Source organism: Lampetra planeri, chromosome 3, assembly GCF_965212315.1.
Source record: "Lampetra planeri chromosome 3, kcLamPlan1.2.h2, whole genome shotgun sequence".
In the NCBI taxonomy this organism is placed as follows: Eukaryota; Metazoa; Chordata; class Hyperoartia; order Petromyzontiformes; family Petromyzontidae; genus Lampetra; species Lampetra planeri.
Genome location: NC_136109.1, coordinates 4,620,794 through 4,641,012, shown reverse-complemented (window position 1 = coordinate 4,641,012; position 20,219 = coordinate 4,620,794). Strand labels below are relative to the sequence as shown.

General features: G+C 47.4%; 1 protein-coding gene across 2 annotated transcripts in view; it reads left to right on the top strand.

Moving 5' to 3' along the window:
- The window catches only part of LOC144736793 (uncharacterized), an 870,278-nt gene that overhangs the window by 782,938 nt on the left and 67,121 nt on the right, over nt 1-20,219 (top strand). For both annotated transcript variants that reach the window (XM_078619432.1, XM_078619441.1), the window contains 2 exons: nt 9,424-9,447; nt 20,161-20,205. In XM_078619432.1, the coding sequence (XP_078475558.1) occupies nt 9,424-9,447; nt 20,161-20,205 (69 nt within the window). The remainder of the gene's footprint in view (nt 1-9,423; nt 9,448-20,160; nt 20,206-20,219) is intronic.

The following is a 20,219-nucleotide window of genomic DNA, read 5'->3' as shown; positions in this document are numbered from 1 at the left end:
TGTGCCGTTGATGTCTGTCTGCTTGTATGTCTGTCTATAGTTTTCTAGTTAGATTTTTGTTGCTATTTCTTTTATGCCTGATGACGATTGCTTGTGTTGTAATCGAAACGTCGCTATTATTTTATTTTAATTTATTATTTTATCTTTAGACGTGACTTAACCGAAAGAAACAAAGAATAATTCCTGCAGTCACGAAAGCTCCAAAATTAAGATTGAACCACTTCTACGGGGAAGTTTTAAGCTTATCCTTTTCTCTCTCTGGCTATGTTCTCTCTGCCTGTGTCCCCTCTTTGGAACTTTCACACTTAAAATTCTAACTTAGCAATCTTTGGGATACGTAATCAACCAGGCTATGCGTTAATTGTGTGTTAACCAACTCTCTGTGTTGTATTACATCACATTTCGATATTTTGCTAGGTTATTTAATTTTCGTGTGCCTTTCTCCTAGCTTTCAAGCTTGCGTGCCCGTGTCACGTCGTCATCTTGTTTGCAGCAGCGGTACGTTGCCGTACACTCATTGATGTGCTGGTTTTCTCTGCCCCCTCCCTCTCTCCGTCCCCGCCCCCCATCTCTATGTTTAAGGGACCGTCACAGGGGTGGCCCCTCTCTCTTTGTGCCGATGTGTGTCCTCTCTCTGTGTGCCGTTGATGTCTGTCTGCTTGTATGTCTGTCTATAGTTTTCTAGTTCGATTTTTGTTGCTATTTCTTTTATGCCTGATGACGATTGCTTGTGTTGTAATCGAAACGTCGCTATTATTTTATTTTAATTTATTATTTTATCTTTAGACGTGACTTAACCGAAAGAAACAAAGAAAAAGATATAGCTTAGTTTGTAGACGCCAGGATATTACATGTCAGGAATCTTGTTCTTCACAGATGGGATCAGATCACGAATTTTATGCACTGTGTTAAATCGGACCTGGATCTTGTGTTTGTTCAAGATTTTGGATTTTTTTTGGCTATCCCTGCTATGTAAGGCAAGGTGATGGTTTTGATTGGATTTTCAGATGGCTATTTCCTCACGGTTGGGGTGATGGCTTTGTGGATTGTGTAGTCAGAATATACATTCGCCTTGAGAGCTTGGTGTATGTGTTTGAGTTCACTGGTTAGGTGTTCATGGTCAGAGATACATTGAGCTCTAAGGTGTAGCTCTAAGGTAATGCCGACCTCATTCACACTCACCTCTGCTGCTGTCACATATTCCAATGCAAAACGAACTTTGTTTATAGCTAGCTTGGCCCTGATCTCTGAGATAATTAGACTGCTCCGCACTGGACTGGATCATGTAGACAAGACGCTCTTGAAATTACACTTAACATTGACAGAAAAAACTTCTACATCTGATTGGAAACATGTAGATAACATGGCCGCTTCATCAGCTGGTACAATGTCAGCTAAATGTAAAGATGAGCTGATTTCCAAGTTCAACCTCCTTTCCAAGAAGAAACCAGATCCACACATTAAAAAAGTTAGACGTTGACAAGGTTGTTATTCATCTGAGTAATAGCTCAATTTACGATGGTCTAAAGTCGGTTTTGGCGAAAGGATTAAACTTTGTATTCACCCCCAAACACATACCAGTGGATGACATTATTGCTCAGGTCGATGTAGCTCTTAAGGGTTTGGGACACATCACTATAGACGAGACAAGATATGAAATCGCTGCAACCCTTAAAAGCGCTAAGATACCAGTCAGCAACATCAGTAAGGAGGAGCGTTTTGAGTCATCTCAATAAAAAAAAGGAAGATATCGTCATCCTCTCAGCCAACAAGGGCAATGCCACGGCCATCATGGACAAAATGTGTACAAGAACAAAATTCAGGACCTACTTAATGATGGTAGCTACACAAAAATTAAAAGAGATCCCACCAACTGCCTCGTTACAAAAACCAACAGTATCATCACTGATTCAGCTTATGAATTAAAACCTTCCGCTGCTAGACCACCCAGACTATATGGCTTACCAAAAATCCATAAAGAAGGTGCACCCCTTCGTCCCATCGTCTCCTTCCTCACGGTTGGGGTGATGGCTTTGTAGATTGTGTAGTCAGAATATCCATTCGCCTTGAGAGTTTGGTGTACCTGTTTGAGTTCACTGGTTAGGTGTTCATGGCCAGAGATACAATGAGCTTTATGGTGTAGCGTTTTGATGAGGGAATTCTTTTGGAATGGATGGTGGTGGGAATCAGCATCATGAGGCCTCTTTTGCCAGTTCCAAAATATACTAATAGGGTTTTTCCCCTTTTTTCTGGCAACAAAACTGACACCTTTTACAAGGAATAATGTTTACATTAACCACAATATTTGCAGTCAAAATGCAAACAAAAAATGCATTGATGATTTATGCATTGTCCTTGAAACTCATTGGTCCACACCAGAGACAGCTTTCCTTAGAGCCTAGTCTCATATGGTGTTCGACCAGATGACGCCAAAAGGCGCACAGTCCAAAGACAACACACTATCAGAGTAATGATAGCTCAGGGTAAGCATCTACATCATGAGGCCTCATTTGCCAGTATATTTTGGTACTGGCAAAGGATTGTGGTTAATGTAAACATGATTCCTTGTAAAAGGTGTCAGTTTTGTTGCCAGAAAAAAGGGGAAAAACCCCGTTCGTATATTTTGGTACTGGCGTAGGGGTTATTACGGGGAGAAAAGGCGGACGGGAAACACAAGGGTGTCTGCACCCACACACAGGGGTGTCTACACCCACGTCCGCATCCGTTAACCACTGGGGGGCCATGGGGGCTCTGTGATCCCCCATAACCCCGCCCCTCCGAGGGGATCCCTATAAAAGGCGGGGAGCCAGAGAGCTCGTGGCCAGTTTTAGAAGAAGCTTACCAGTGAAGTCTGAAGACCGGCAGAATAGGCCCTGGGACTCCCCTGTCTCGCTGCCCTTGTCAGGGCCGAGCTGGGTAAGCCAGCGGCGCGGCCCAAGAGCTTCCGGACCTCTGCTCTTGTAAGGGCAAGGCCGGCTTAGCTGGGTGCCGGGATCCGTGCTTACCAGGGCCGGATCAGACAGCCTCCCGTAGCCTATTAGAGGAGGACTGGGAACAGGACAGGGGAATTAGTACTAGGGGTGGTTTCCCAGCTAGTACGGGTGAAGGGGCCGTTACCCCTTCAACTATTGTATCTGTCCTTGAGTTAATAAAAGAGTGTGCCTCGACTCCGTCGTCAGTCTCCCTGGAACTCACTACACTGGCAAAGGAGGCCTCGTGATGTACAGTGAGGGAAAAAAGTATTTGATCCCCTGCTGATTTTGTACGTTTGCCCACTGACAAATAAACGATCAGTCTATCATTTTAATGGTAGGTTTATTTGAACAGTGAGAGACAGAATGACAACAAAAAAATCCAGAAAAACGCATGTAAAAAATGTTATAAATTGATTTGCATTTTAATGAGGGAAATAAGTATTTGACCCCTCTGCAAAACATGACTTAGTACTTGGTGGCAAAACCCTTGTTGGCAATCACAGAGGTCAGACGTTTCTTGTAGTTGGCCACCAGATTTGCACACATCTCAGTAGGGATTTTGTCCCACTCCTCTTTGCAGATCTTCTCCAAGTCCTTAAGGTTTCGAGGCTGACGTTTGGCAACTCGAACCTTCAGCTCCCTCCACAGATTTCCTATAGGATTAAGGTCTGGAGACTGGCTAGGCCACTCCGGGACCTTAATGTGCTTCTTATTGAGCCACTCCTTTGTTGCCTTGTCCGTGTGTTTTTGGGTCATTGTCATGCTGGAATACCCATCCACGACCCATTTTCAATGCCCTGGCTGAGGGAAGGAGGTTCTCACCCAATATTTGATGGTACATGGCCCCGTCCATCGTCCCTTTGATGCGGTGAAGTTGTCCTGTCCCCTTAGCAGAAAAACACCCCCAAAGCATAATGTTTCCACCTCCATGTTTGACGGTGGGGATGGTGTTCTTGGGGTCATAGGCAGCATTCCTCCTCCTCCAAACACGGCGAGTTGAGTTGATGCCAAAAAGCTCCATTTTGGTCTCATTTGACCACAACACTTTCACCCAGTTGTCCTCTGAATCATTCAGATGGTCATTGGCAAACTTCAGACGAGCATATATATGTGCTTTCTTGAGCAGGGGGACCTTGCGGGTGCTGCAGGATTTCTGTCCTTCACGGCGTAGTGAGTTACCAACTGTTTTCTTGGTGACTATGGTCCCCGCTGCCTTGAGATCATTGACAAGATCCTCCCGTGTAGTTCTGGGCTGATTCCTCACCGTTCTCATGATCATTGCAATTCCACGAGGTGAGAGCTTGCATGGAGCCCCAGGCCGAGGGAGATTGACAGTTATTTTGGGTTTCTTTCATTTGCGAATAATCGCACCAACTGTTGTCATCTTCTCACCAAGCTGCTTGGCGATGGTCTTTTAGCCCATTCCAGCCTTGTGTAGGTCTACAATCTTGTCCCTGACATCCTTGGAGAGCTCTTTGGTCTTGACCATGGTGGAGAGTTTGGAATCTGATTGATTGATTGCTTCTGTGAACAGGTGTCTTTTATACAGGTAACAAGCTGAGATTAGGAGCACTCCCTTTAAAAGTGTGCTCCTAATCTCAGCTCGTTACCTGTGTAGTGACATAAGAAGGGAGGGGCTGCTGGGGGCTCTGGGTTCCCAGGGGGTCCAGACGTTTAAGCCTCTGGGCGCCAGGCGTTGAGTTCCCAGGCACTTAATCCCCTGGGCGCCGCCAACAGGGGGGGGGGGGGGGGGGGGGCTATGTGTGCTCTGTGGGATGTCTGGTGGCGCACACGGCCCCACCCCTCGTTGGACCAGGCATAAAAGGAGAGCTCCCTGGACGATCGGGGCCCAGTTGTAACTCAAGACCCAAGACCCACGACCAGCCATCTGAAGACCCTGGGATGCTGTGAGAGCCAGTGGTGGGACTCTGGAACTCCCGACTCTACGACCTTGTGAGGGCGAGTTCCAGAGCGTAGCCAGAGTAGAGTATCTAGGCTGTGTAGCTAGGCTGTGTACCTAGGCTGTAACAGAGTATCAGGACTGTTGGAGAGTTGGACTGTTGGAGTGTTGTATTGTAATAAAGAAGTTACCTCTACAAGTGTCTCCGGAACCCGTTACACCTGTATAAAAGACACCTGGGAGCCAGACATCTTTCTGTTTGAGAGGGGGTCAAATACTTATTTCCCTCATTAAAATGCAAATCAATTTATAACATTTTTGACACGCGTTTTTCTGGATTTTGTTGTTGTTATTCTGTCTCTCACTGTTCAAATAACCCTACCATTAAAATTATAGACTGATCGTTTATTTGTCAGTGGGCAAACGTACAAAATCAGCAGGGGATCAAATACTTTTTTCCCTCACTGTACATCACGAGGCCTCCTTTGCCAGTGTAGTGAGTTCCAGGGAGACTGACGACGGAGTCGAGGCTATCAACAACAAGGCAACTCCTATGACTAATTGGGAATGGGATGCAAGCGTAGGATTGATCACCCTGTCGCTGGCCGCCTTTGGGGAGGATGTATAGTATGAAAGGCCGAAACACCCTCGGAACCAAAGGTTCACTACTGACGATGCGCTCCCCAAATTTCACCAGGCTCACTGTTCATGAACTCTTGGAAGTGCTTGCACAAAGGATAGTAACATCTCATCCTGTGTTCTTGGAATCTGTCAGTGGGCAAACGTACAAAATCAGCAGGGGATCAAATACTTTTTTCCCTCACTGTATTTAGTTCTGAGTGATTTAAGTTGAGTCCAAGATTATTTGAATATAAGGAGAACAGAATTGGACCCTTTCTTAATTTTATGTGTGGACGAGATATTCTGAGAGGTAACTCTTGAACCATTTTATTGTCCTGTCTGAAATTTTCAATTGGGAGTACAATATCAAGTCAATGAATAGTGCACAGCAGTAGTGGCCTTTATTCAGGTTGCTTAAGAAAAAAAGTAATACATCCATCATAGCTGTGGTGGTGCAGTAATCCTCTCAAAAACCACTCTGGATACTGTGCAGTTTGTGAATTAAGTATATTTACAAATATTTTAGTAACTAGTGAAAGAACAGAGATTGGTTTATATTTATTATGGTCTTTTTCGGTGCCATTTTCATATGCTGGACAAATAAGAGCAGGTTCTGCTCATGGAAATGAACCTTCGGTGAGTGAAAGGTTGAAAAAGTGTGCGAGGGGTTTGTAGATAAGATCTGCCACAGCCACAAGTGCAAATAACTTTTCTTCTCCCATGGATGACCATGTTGTCGTTAATGCGAGTGTATGCAATACATCCAGTTCAGATAATGGGACTAAACGGAAGTAGGGCCAAAGACTTTCACTCACATTTTTAGGGTTGGTGTTATAAGAGGAAGAAGTGAGTGATGTGAACAGTGGTGTTTTCAGAGATATGTTACTCAAATGATATGTCCTGCTGGCCCAAAATGAGAATTACATAAATTTACAAAGTCTTGTGAGCAGTTCTTTGTCATCCAGTAAGATGTTTTTTTAAGTCGAAAATGTTTTGCTTCCCTTTGTTTTCAGTTGAATTGGATGTTTGCCAGAAGAGTCTTGGATTTTTTTTGTGAATTGAGAATAGTTTGATAATATGAAAATTTTGCGTATCTTATTTTCCCAGTATATTTATTTCTTAGAGTTCTATAGGTAATCCAGTCAGGGAAGTTGTTTGATGTTTTTTGCATTATTGCAGGATATAGCTATAGTTTTCATTTATTCAGAAATGTTTGGATCAAACCACGGAGGATGATCACCCTTTATGCTGAACTTTTTTTTAAGCGGGCATGTTTGTCAATTACTTTTATAAATTGGTTCTTTAAATATGGCCAAGCACTTTCAAAAACTCAAATTTTGCTCACCATATCCCAGTCAAAATGGAAAAGTACATTGTGAAATTTTTCTGAATTATATTCTATAATTCAGCGCTCATCCCATTACAGACAACACAGAGGGACAGTTAATGATTAACTGCCTGAATTACTTATTCACAAAGGGTGGCTAAGTACACACACTGATACTATCATTGGGGATGCCATTGTGGCGGTCACCAATGCAGAACAAGCCTGGGCATGTGTATAACTCATTGATTACATCATCAGCACCTGCATTACATCAGGGATGGGGATGAGGTCATTGGGGTAGTAGGTGATTGGCCAAGAGAGTTGAAGGGGAGAGGCAGGAAAAGGATGAAAGGAAAAGCGTCACATGGGATCGGGGTGAACCAGGCCTTTTTGCCAGGTGACTCTGCATATGTTGGTCTGTTCAATAAACACCCATAAAGACCAACCACGCATCTGGAACGTATCTACTGAGACATAAATGATGGCTGGATTACTTCCACTGTCTATGGCAAATTATTGTATGTACAAGGTTGGTTGTATTCCATGCCCCCAGGGATATTCTAGAAGAGGTCTTGAGAGAAGCTTGTTAATTTATAGCAGTAGATAATTTGCCATTGTAGTACTCAACTGAATCAAGAAAAGAGAGACGGAATATGGGAGCAAAGAGGTAGAGGCAGATGTATTTGTGTGGTGGAAGAAAATTTGGCACCTGGAAAGAAATGTCCTGTCCCAGAAAAGGATGAAAGGAAAAGTGCTTCTGCAAGTTTTGTAGGAATTCTTGAAAAGCAGGTAGAATTGTAAATGTTACAGTCCTTGATTTGAAGATTATAGTTTAACGTCCCATGATTAGTAATGTTCTTTTGAAATAGCAAGAAGTCTGTGAATGTTCCAGCAGTGATATGCAGATGAAGATGTTGTTGTAGCTTTATGACCCACCGTTACTGGACACGTGAAAGGAGCTTTAGTTCAATAGATTCCTCGAGGATAAATACAGATTTTGATTCTCAGATGTACTCCAATTTGTTTCTGCATAAACATTTTAGGACTGGATAGAATTATATGTCCAGCAATATACTCCCACACCAATTTATTTTCCTTGCAACAGACAAATGTTAAATTCTGCCATCTCTTCGTTATATAATTCTAAGCGGCTGTGTGGAAGGTGTATATCAAATGACTATCCAGCATAATCCACCAAACATTGCTATGCATTCTGAGATTACCAATAATTTCGTCTGGTATATACGATGCAAACGTGTGAACACCACAGCATAAAAAGATCATAGCAAGTGACGCGAGTCATATATAGGGTGTTGTCAGTGCATTTGATTTGAAAAGCATGTCACAAACGCCCCCCTGCCCAGCAGCACCCCCTTTGGTCTGCCAAGAGGTGCTATATTCTAGCCTGGATATGCATATCACCTAAAGTTACTGTTTCAAGCAGTTCATACTTTCATAGACGTGGCACCCATCACCTCATACACTGTGCAACTTTCAATTGATTATTATGCTTCCAGTGAATAGTCCAGGTTTCTTACTGCACTTTCTGTAGCCACTCTCTCCCCTTCTCACAGGATTTGTTGTAGTATTGACATCACTCTTTACATTTGTATGAGTCATGTTTGTAAACATGATACTGTTTGAAACAGAGAAACATAAAAATGCAATAAAATATGCTTATAATGTCTAAGCACATTATCACATTGCATATTGTACCACGAATAGATGTGAGTGTAAATATATATTAGCGTACAAACTTCTGTCGTCTCCGTTGGTCCTTTATTGGGTTCTTTCTCGTACCCGCCGGTCCTCGCTCCGACCCTCTCCGTCTCCCGTGTCCGTGCGCCCCGCGCACCCTGCAGCCACCCCGCTGCTCCGTGTGCCCCCGCACACTCTGCAGCCACTCTGCTGCCCGTGCACTCCGCACGCTCGCTAGCCACTCCGCTAGCCCCGTGCAACCCGCATGGCTCCGCTAGCCACTCTGCTAGCCCCGTGCACCCCGCATGGCTCCGCTAGCCACTCTGCTAGCCCCGTGCACTCCGCACAGCTCCGCTAGCCACTCCGCTAGCTCTGTGCGCCCCGCACACTCCGCTCTCTCTCGCACACCGCTAGCTGGCGGTGTCAAGCCCCATCAGCCACGTGGCTGATGGCGCGGCGGCCACCCAACGTGGTCTCGCCTCTTCACTCCATCGACTGGCCCTGATCTCTTCCGGGCTCCCTCCTATAACCTCTCTCCCACGTGACCCTGACTCCTCCCTCTCGGATCGTCACATCCGGCCTTCCCATTTATGCTCGCATTACACTTCTATGCTGTCATTATTTAAGTACAGTATTGACAAATGTGTAATTTGGTACCAGAAATACTAGTTTAAAGTTGTGGAATTGATTAATTTATTTTAGACCTTCAAGGAAGAATTTTTATTTTGGTAATATTGTAAAGTTAATGTGACATGGCTAGCCCAGAAATATATCATTGGTTTGTCATTTTGACTACCATTTTCTATTTTTGTTTTGATATCGCTTTTACTTGATGTTTTTTTTGTCCCATTCAAATTATATGTTATTTCTAACTACGTTGATATATTTTATTGTTTTCTTAGGTGTCTGGAAATCCAGGATCTGAGGTAAGTGAGCACATGTTTTGTATATTTATAGGTATATTGTTAAACGAAGCAGGATGGAAAAGCTAACATTTTTGGAATGTATTAGAATTCAATGCTAGGTTTTTTTCAACCAATCCAGGGAAGAAGTGGACTTCTAGGTGATAGTCATGTGTTAGCAGTATTCCACAGAAATTGACATTTAACGTTTTAATGGCTTGGCTGTTCAGATGGCAGATGGAGACATCACTTTTGGAAGCATTTTGGTTCGAATTCAATTAAGTACACTTATATGGTCTTTAAATATTTTGAGGGTTTTTGGTTTTTTACCCTTCTATCTGGCAACAAAACTGACACCTTTTTTTTTGTTGCCAGATAGAAGGGTAAAAAACCAATTATCATATTTTTACTGGCAAATGAGGTTCCCATAGTGAATTTTGAGGGTTTTCAAGTGTCCTCTATTCTCCAGGCTCGCATGGCTTGCACGATGTAATCCAGATACATGAACTTGCAATAGGATGTCGCTGGAATGTTATTGGTATATAGATTGAACAGTACTGGGGCAAGAACAGATCCCTGCAGGAGTCCATTCACTTATCATGGGCTGCTGGCAGCTTCAAGGTAGACGGTGAACCATTGGTCGCCTAGCATTCCTTTGATGAGTCAAATTTTTGGGCGGCAAGGCACATTTGTCACAAGCTTTAGCAGAAGACTATTTCACCATATGGTATTGTATACTGAGGAGAGGTCGACAAATGCTCTTGCTGTTGTGAGTGGACATTTAAAGCCTGGCTCAATGTGGCTTGTCAAAGCAAGCACTTGATTGCAGACATTTTTAGCCGATTCTGAACCTGGCTTGGTTACAATATATTTCTGAATACAATGTTTGTGTTATAATTTTTTTAAGTGAAGTAGTGGATTTATACAGAAATTCTGGAAGTCTTCACAAACAATGCCATTATGTCACAACACCTCACCATAGCTTACTTGTTACAGATCTTGAAACTGTTGCATTAACAACCTCCAATTTCACCTTTTCCAATGTCAAACCATTTGTTCCTCTTGGCTGCAAACCTCTGGCTACCATCTTCATTGGCTCTGAAATGGCTCTTCTAAAAACGTGCAATATCCATAAACTAGGCTTTCGTGTACTAGAGCATTAAAGAAAATCTGGAATGCTTTGATGATGTTATATTCTGAACTTCCAAGTTGCATACTCTATGCTGCCATGATAATCCTATCCTCCCTGAAGTGTTGTTATTTCAAGTTGAGCTCTCAGACACTAACAGTAAGAGGAACGTTAGTTTAGCATCATACACTTATATGGTAAATGTTATGTTTAATTATGGGTTTGTAGTGAAACAAAACACCCACTGTGCATATTAATGAAGTATAATTTCATCAACACATTAGTAAAGTTGTACCGATGTCTCCATTCCCAATAATTAGGAATATCACAAAGGTGACATTTTGGTATGAAATCTTTTGACCTCCTCTTACAGCCACTTGGCGTTTTCACATTACTACATACTGTGTCTTGGATATGATTTGAAACTGCATCCAGTGATAGTACCATCTCATACACATCTTTCAAAAAGGCAAGAGGAAACCATCTTAATATATTCCGCTGTACTGGCCCCAGAACCCCGATATGGAGTGTGGTAAGTGCAAAGTGGAAATGAGGTAGAAGGATCAAATAGGAAGGGGTTTTCCCTTGGCTACAGAATTTAAACAAGATAAAATTATTTTGCACTCTAGGGGGTGAATTCTGGGTATCTCGAAATAAAATAATGTTAGCCAATTGACATTCCAGACTTACATTAACCAGCAGCATTTGTTGAAGCGAACACGAAACCTGTTGTGTCCTTGTAAATACCCCAATACATAGGGCTCTTCTTAAAATCGTCATACATTACCAATTACTGGCACGGGTCACAAACGTGTGCAGAGACGATTTTGAGGCAATCCCTTAGGGAGTGGGTGCCCCTACCACCTGGCCTACCCTGCCCTCTACCAATAATCCATCATTTAATCTCTGAACTACGGAAGGGTGCATTGTGGACTTCGCCACCTTACAGTAAAACGTATATATTTATAAATAGTAATGAAAACAAGGGAATAGTTCCAGCAAGGACAGCCACGAAACTATGTTTAGCTTTTCTCCCTTCTGTCCTGCTGTTTAGTTATCTACGAAACATTTCGTGTTAATTATTCACATACGCGAGACATCATTAACAAAAACATTCCTTTATTGCTCCCATGGGCCCCACGCGTGCCTTGAGGTGCTGCTGTTGTGGAGCTAAACTTCATAGACTGGACCAACATGAACAATGATTTCCATGTTTGGGCTCCAGTCGTAATATAGAATCATGCCCGGATTGAGCCAGCGTCCCACTAGTGGAGCTTTGGGGGCACAGAAAATGTCTCGCTAGTTAGTGCAGCTCTGAGGTCCACGAGCGTGTGCATGTTATTCCTGCTGCTGGCTCTTTAGTCACTTGACAGCAGAGGTGGGAATCTTCAACTTTAAATGCATGCACATGGTTACAACCATTGCACCTCAGCTGCTACGTGGCCGAGGCATCCAGAGAGAGAGAGCGCGAGGTCACCCTAAACCTCTCTCTTCCCCTGCTTAATTAGCGCTGCACTCCAGAGCCTGCATTGTGCAGGGGCCAAGGATTACAGTGCTCACTGTGTATACGCACACAGCCTCGTGCCAAAATTCACCACAGCCTGAGGCGTGCTTCACTCTGTATCCCAACTGCACTTCTGCTGAAGGGCACATTCCACACCGCACAAACAGGCCACTGCACATCACCATACAACCAAAGACGGCTATCAACAAACAACTTGAGCAGCCCATTGGAAGATAGCCCCCACCTCATATCAGCAAATAATAATTATCTGTGGCACATGTCGGCTGACAGCCCCGACGGTGTTTCAAGCTACTACCGCGTATCAGCAAACAGTTCAGCATCGCCTTGCAGCCCACACCACACATCTGCGCAGAAGCCTTCACCATGAGGCACCTTACAGCACTTCAGTTCACAGCAGCCCCACTCACAACCTGCATGAGTCACGAGAGTGGGACTGCTTTGCATACCCGAGCAGACACACTCGGCCCATCCTGCAGAGGACACAGCGCGGTGCTCACGCCTTGACAACATACTGGAGTGTCAGCTTGAGCACTGAAAGGGACACAGTTTCTAATAGAAACAGGGGAGGAGACGCATGGACACATCAACACGGGACACTTCACCAAAGAGACAGGTCTCCAAAGGCCGTCTACAGCCGTTTCTTATCGCCCTCATCAGTCTGCATTTCCAGCAGCTCAAGGGCGACCCTGGTGGTCTGTTAGAGCCACTGCAATTCAGGCCTACATAGATACCACGAAAGGAGCCACCCAACGTTGGCCATTTTCCCGTGAGATTGCTGGTGCCATGGATGCCACCCAACAATGCCTGCCACCTGCCCGCTAGGTGCTGTGGAGGACATCGAACAGCACCGGCTGAGTGCCTGCACAGTTTCTGGTACAAAGAAGAGGACACTACCATGTTCCACAATGGAGAAGAGGAGTTCCAGCTCAGAGAGTTCATCATACAAGACGAACATGGAGAAGCAGGATCCTCGGTAAAAGTCGACAAAGGACAACTACGTGAACTCATGAACCAGGCTGTCCATGAGGAACTATGCAACTGTGGAACATGGGAAAGTTGGGCCAGATGGGACTTGGTGTCCTGCTCAGGATTGGGGGTGTGACAAGCACTGGTACAATGAGGAAAATACCAGAAGTTGACAGCTGCCTTAGAACACCATCAATACCATACAACCAAAGACGCCTATCAACACCTCAGCAGGAATATCAGAAATCAACTGACACCTACATAATGTTACAAGGCACAGACCTGTAAGCAATTAACCAAGCTGACTAAAACAGCCCATCCCATGAGAAACTTCTTCGCAAGTTATGCATTGGAAGTTCACAATCAACGCTGGAAGAGAAACCTCAGCATTGCTGCTCAAGGCACAGCAGCAGCAGCTGTGGTTCGCTTCACATCTGGTTATACCAATCCAAATTGGCAACAAGTTCCAAGGCGGTTTTGAACACTCTGCCCATTGAAGGACATGTCCTTTTTAGTCAGGATCTCCCAGAATGCCTCAAGACGGTAGATGATGCCAAGCAGGAGCCCACTAGGCCCCTTTGTTATTTTTGCTTCAGGTATTTTCACTCAGCAAAACATCTGTCACATGGTGTCCTTTATGTCCAGCATACAAGTCCCATTTTGTCCATCCCAATAAAAAGACCCAAGATGAAATGGTCCCAATGACATGACTAACAGGGCAGCAACCCCAAAGACAAGCGCCAGTGACCCTGACGGTACCTGGAAGAACAGACATTCAGCTATCAATTCATACCAGACATTGGGGAGTGTTCGCTCACCGGCGTGGCCTCTTTTAAAGAATGCCTCTCGGCTATTTCAGCTTTCCATGACCATGTCAACAACATGCTTTTTGTTTTTTCGTTTGTCCTTCCCCCACACCTCCGATTAGCACAGTTGGCTACGTACAGTGTGAAATAAGATCAACATAAATGCTAGTAGGCTCTGCATCTATGCTGTCAAGGCTGATCAGGGAAAAACCATGTCTTCCAGCTTCGGTCTCTACTTGGGATCATGTTAGATGTTCTTATGCTGTCTATTTTAAATCAATGGCCATGCCCTCGGAACATCTCTTATCCCTAAAAGCAGTGTTTCTGGTAGCAATTACATTGGCCAGAAGGGTGGTGGAACTCCAGGCACTTCTAGTTCACCCTCCCTTCATAGACTTTTAGTCTGACAATGTAGTTATGTCAATATCACCCCAGTTCTTGCCGAAGGTGACTTCTACATTCCACTTGCAGCAGTAATTACATCTCCGGACACTGCCCTGCACCGTTTACCTCAGAAAGACAGAGGACCTTACACATCCTTGATGTGGCTAGTGCTTTCAAATAATACTTAAAGGACTTCCAGTTGGCACAAATCTCAACAACTATTCGTGGTCTATGACAAGGCCATTATAGGTGATGCAGCTTCCATATCTAAAATGTAAGTTTGGCTCCTTGATTGCATTGCCTAGTACTATGGGGTAGAAGCAAAACACCCCTGCAGAAATTTAAGGTGCATTCCACCCAGGCGGTGGATACCTCTTGGGTAAGGGCCTCTAATATACCATTGGAGGTCATATGAAAGACAGTGACATTGAAGTCACCACATACATTTGCACAACATTACTGCCTGGGTACTCAGATATATCGCAAGACACCTCTTCAGGGGAGCAGTCTTGTTAGCTGCGATGTTCTTTGAGAGTGAGGCTTTTGTTTCTGTGCGTATTCAACTACCCTTAACTCTGCCTCGGCTACTGAGTAGTGAGGGATCATGGGTAGAGGGGCAGGGTAGGCCAGGTGGCAGGGGCAACCCCTAATGGATCACCTGACGTTGAATGCCATATAAATAACCCAACCGGCAATGTATACCCATTATTATTTATATGCATTAATTAACCTCCCCCCCCCCCCCCCCACATTGATCAAGAAGTGCTCACAAGTGATGCCATCACATCTACCCCTCTATTTAAAGAATGAAACTCCACAAATCTGGCTGTCGCCTGATGAAGCTAGTTGTAATTACTGGTGAAACGTCATCCTCAGATTCTAAATGTTGTGGCTTTGCTCTCCAACCCACCGGTGTTGCTGTACTAGTGTAATAAAGGACCCCTTCACACGATGTTGGTCTCCGTTCGTCCTTTATTGATGTTCTTCTCCTCCTCACCCCGCTGGCCTCCTCCTCGGCCCAGCGTCGTCTCTCCTTGCGCCCCGCGCACTCTGCAGCCACCCCGCTGCTCCGTGTGCTCCTGCACACTCTGCAGTTACCCTGCTGCCTGTGCAACCTCGCACCCTCTGCTAGCCCTCCGCTAGCCCTGCAGCTACTCTGCTGCCTGTGCAACCTCGCACCCTCTGCTAGCCCTCCGCTAGCCCTGCAGCTACTCTGCTGCCTGTGCAACCTCGCACCCTCTGCTAGCCCTCCGCTAGCCCTGCAGCTACTCTGCTGCCTGTGCAACCTCGCACCCTCTGCTAGCCCTCCGCTAGCCCTGCAGCTACTCTGCTGCCTGTGCAACCTCGCACCCTCTGCTAGCCCTCCGCTAGCCCCGTGCAACCCGCACGGTCCCGCTAGCCACTCTGCTAGCCCCGTGCAACCTCGCACGCCCTGTGCGCCCTGCGCACTCCGCTCTCTCCGCACCCCGCTGGCTGCCGCCGTCTGGCGAGCCCTATCAGCCTCGCGGCTGAGGGCACGGCGGCCACCCAACGTGGTCTCCCTCTTCACTCCCTCGACTCCCCCAGATGTCTTCCAGTCTCCTTCCTATAACCTCTCTCCCACGTGACCCTGACTCCTCCCTCCCCCACGTGACCCTGACTCCTCCCTCTCGGGTCGTCACATCCGGCCTGCCCATTTACGCTCGCATTACATGACCATCCTCAGCTAAAACAGGACAAAATAATGCGAGCGAAGGCATCACAATCAGGAATCACCCCAGACACAACGGAGATTATAACAACAACACAAGTAACGAAAGGGGAGGGATCAGGATCTGGTACAGAACACCGGCCCATCGTCCGCGCAACAAGCAACAAGAATTAAGAATGGAACAATGCACAACAACGGCAACCGACACGCAAGAACGGCCGACGCGCATAACCCAGGAATGCGGTGTCTTAGAGCGTGTCCGTGTTGTTGTTCGATCCGCTCGGCTCAAGTCCAACGTCAGAGAGCAACTGGTAGAGCAGGAGTGACGAACGGGCGCTCAATTCCTCCTTCAAGTCCACATCCGGTTAGCACACCCGGTAACACCCAGTGTGGCAGGCGCCGAAGATCTGTGACGAGAAGGAGAATCCAACCCCCTGAGGCACAGCATAACAACGCACATCCGCATGTCGAACACGACAGCCACCCGGCCCCAGGGTAGTGGAGATGATGTAAATCCGGCCCGCTTAAGGAAAACCCCAATAAATACCCAAAATAGACGCGATGGTTGCCCCAGTATTTACATTTTAACAACAATATTATTTACATGTGACAACAACAACAAAAAAATTCCTGCTCTTGCCCACCAGCAGTCCTCCCTTGAGGACCAGCACAGACATCTCACGTACACAGCATGTACCCACTGTCACTCTCAACAAAGCCCCCAGCTGCACACCCTCGCGTGGAGAGAGCCATGCTCCCCAGCGGTAACATTTAACCCGTCTTCACCCTCACCGTGGTCGTCCAACCACAGCAATATCCACTGACCATACAGTCGGCTAGTGCAATTTCGGGGACGAGCAACAACTCAGCCATGCTCCTCCCCTACTATCCCATCAGCGATGGACACACACCAGCATCTTATAGTTTGACGCTTTATAGCCAAGGGAAGGTTCATCCCTCGGCAATGCCAGACCCCATCGACCCCCCCCCCCCACGGGGCAATGTTCCCTTATACATTCAACAACGCCCTAACCCAGAGCGGAACAAGTCCGCGGCCCTTCCCGCTGGAGGACCCGCAAAGAGAATCCCCGCTCCATGCTAGCCAGGTCACCCCGTTCGCTGCCACGTAACGGAACCTCTACACCTGAATCCCGTGAGCCCCCGGCACACCAGGTTCAGTATGCCAGCGCACAACTGAACCACGACTCCCCGAGCCATATGAGCACACGGCCCATTAGTTTAAGACATACCACGGAGTGTCTCGCCTCCGGGCTGTCAGGTCAGCCATCAGCCATAGGCCGATGTGACCACAACTCGTGCATCACCCACTCAACAATGGCAGGCATATACTGATGAAATATTAGCCCCACCGAGCTTTTTCCCGCACGCTCAAAATGGCGGCACCCTTCGCCAAGCGCATCCCCACAATTTCCCGCGCGCACTCAAAATGGCGGCCCCCTGCGCCAAGCGCATCCTCGCAATACCCCGCGCGTGCTCAAAATAGCGGCCCAACGTGCGACTACGTCGCCAGTTTTCCCCGTGCGTGCACCCCAGCTGCCCTTTGCTGGGGGTCACAACACGCATCCCCCCCGTCACGTTTTAACAACCCCCCAACGATAGGACGCACAGCCGCAGCTCGCTGCGCACAGCCGTCGTATCGGGGGAATTTTACCCATATTTGACCATGACACATTGCTTACACACACCAACTCGCAAAGCAACCCCTGGCCGCATGCAATCAATAGAATGAGCGACGCCACTTGGCGGCAATTTACGGCCCCATCTCTCAACACTCGCAATTTGCTTTGACACACACGCAATCTCGTGTGCATGAACATCCATACGACCAAAATTTTGGGTCCCCCCCGAATTTTTACCAATTTCTGAACAGGTACGCACAATTAATAACAATCCCGAACCCAATAGTCAAAGAATGCACCGAATGCCGTATTCGTACAGAAACAGCCTATACAGCACATGCAGTCAGCATATCGCGATTACAAGCGTACATCACACACAATCGCAAGCAGATATGCAGGCAACCAACACACCATTAACCCTGTCGTACCTTGCAGCAACAAAAAAAAAATTCCAATTAAGCACGTCACACACGGCACCTTGCAGCAACAACAACAGCAAAAATTAAATTAACCACGTCGCACACGGCAACCCACGGGATGGTAGCAGCGCGGGATACATGACGCAACCGAGTTAATAATTAACTTCGCCATGAAGATAACATCTCCACGCCGCAACGCACACACACTATTTGACACTGAGCAAACAAGCAGATAGCGCGTCCATCGTCAACACCCACACACACAGCCCGAACCGCGCTCCGCACGCTCGAGACATGACAAAAATCACCCCCCGGCACACGCTAGATGGGTGAGGTGTGTGTTAAGGCCGGGTGCATATCGTAACGACTCGCCCGGGGCTGCAGCGAGCAGAGGACGGCAGGGTGGTGACTTGAGACGCCTCGCAGAACTTGGACGGTGAGCGCGGCGTCCTCCCGCGCCTGCTCCGGTGTCTCGCACACGAGCCAGGACAGGAGTGCTCCCGCCCCAGCAGCAGCAGTGTCGGCGTCCTCTCCTTGCAGCTCCTCCCCGCAAAACAGCAGCTCAGCAGCAGGCTGCACACCACGCGCACCCTCCAGATGGCAGCGCACAGCCGCCTTTCCGCCGCGATGTTGAAGATGGCGGCGGCTTCCCGCCGCGGCGGCAACAAGATGGCGGCTTCCCGCCGTTTCTCCCCGACCACACCCAAGATGGCGGCGCCCTGCCGCGTGTCGGAGAGGGCAGGAAGCGTGGGCCAGGCCCCAATGGCGGACGGTTCAGCCCCACTCGAAGGCTCACCGCTTTCAGGCCCGCCGCGTGGCCGATCCGGCCTCGTTGCCGGCGCCACCAGGGTGACAAAATCCAGCAGAACGGCCCGCAGCGATTCAAGTTGGACCGCCACGTGGTCGCTGGAGGACGTGCGCCGGCGGCCGTTTCTTCGTCGGAAGACGTAACAAGTGGGTTACGCTTTTTCAAGTTCTCGGCCCTCTTCCTCGATGTTATTTAGCCTTGAAAAAGTCCACCTCTGACTCCAATGTAATAAAGGACCCCTTCACACGATGTTGGTCTCCGTTGGTCCTTTATTGATGTTCTTCTCCTCCTCACCCCGCTGGCCTCCTCCTCGGCCCAGCGTCGTCTCTCCTTGCGCCCCGCGCACTCTGCAGCCACCCCGCTGCTCCGTGTGCTCCCGCACACTCTGCAGTTACTCTGCTGCCTGTGAAACCTCGCACCCTCTGCTAGCCCTCCGCTAGCCCTGCAGCTACTCTGCTGCCTGTGCAACCTCGCACCCTCTGCTAGCCCTCCGCTAGCCCTGCAGCTACTCTGCTGCCTGTGCAACCTCGCACCCTCTGCTAGCCCTCCGCTAGCCCTGCAGCTAATCTGCTGCCTGTGCAACCTCGCACCCTCTGCTAGCCCTCCGCTAGCCCTGCAGCTACTCTGCTGCCTGTGCAACCTCGCACCCTCTGCTAGCCCTCCGCTAGCCCCGTGCAATCCGCACGGTCCCGCTAGCCACTCTGCTAGCCCCGTGCAACCTCACACGCCCTGTGCACCCCGCGCACTCCGCTCTCTCCGCACCCCGCTGGCTGGCGCCGTCTGGCGAGCCCTATCAGCCTCGCGGCTGAGGGCACGGCGGCCACCCAATGTGGTCTCCCTCTTCACTCCCTCGACTCCCCCTGATCTCTTCTGGTCTCCTTCCTATAACCTCTCTCCCACGTGACCCTGACTCCTCCCTCCCCCACGTGACCCTGACTCCTCCCTCGCGGGTCGTCACATCCGGCCTGCCCATTTACGCTCGCATTACACTAGTAACGAATTGGCATGTTCTGTTTACGTGAAAAACCTTACTAATTGGCTGTGTCGGGTGGTGGCGGGTTTATAGACACATTCATATATTTACGCGATCTACCCCAAAAAAACCTGTATTATAGATGATATTGGTCGCGAAAGCCTATGTGTTAAAAAGCAATACATGTCAATTATATCAATGCTCCTAAATGTCAGAATTTCGAAAAAAATCTATTCAGAATTTATCAACCCCAGCCATCTTAACCTCTTCAGACCAGAAAACTAATCCTTCTAAAATGTCTAAAATACTTGTGCATAATTTCCCCTCATCACTGATGTAAGTTATTTTAACAGTGTATGTTTAAAATTGTTTTTTTTTGGGTTTACTCTCATTTTAGCTGGCTGCAAATCTAACAAGATCAATGGCGACCATGTCTCCTGATGTAAGTTGCACTGA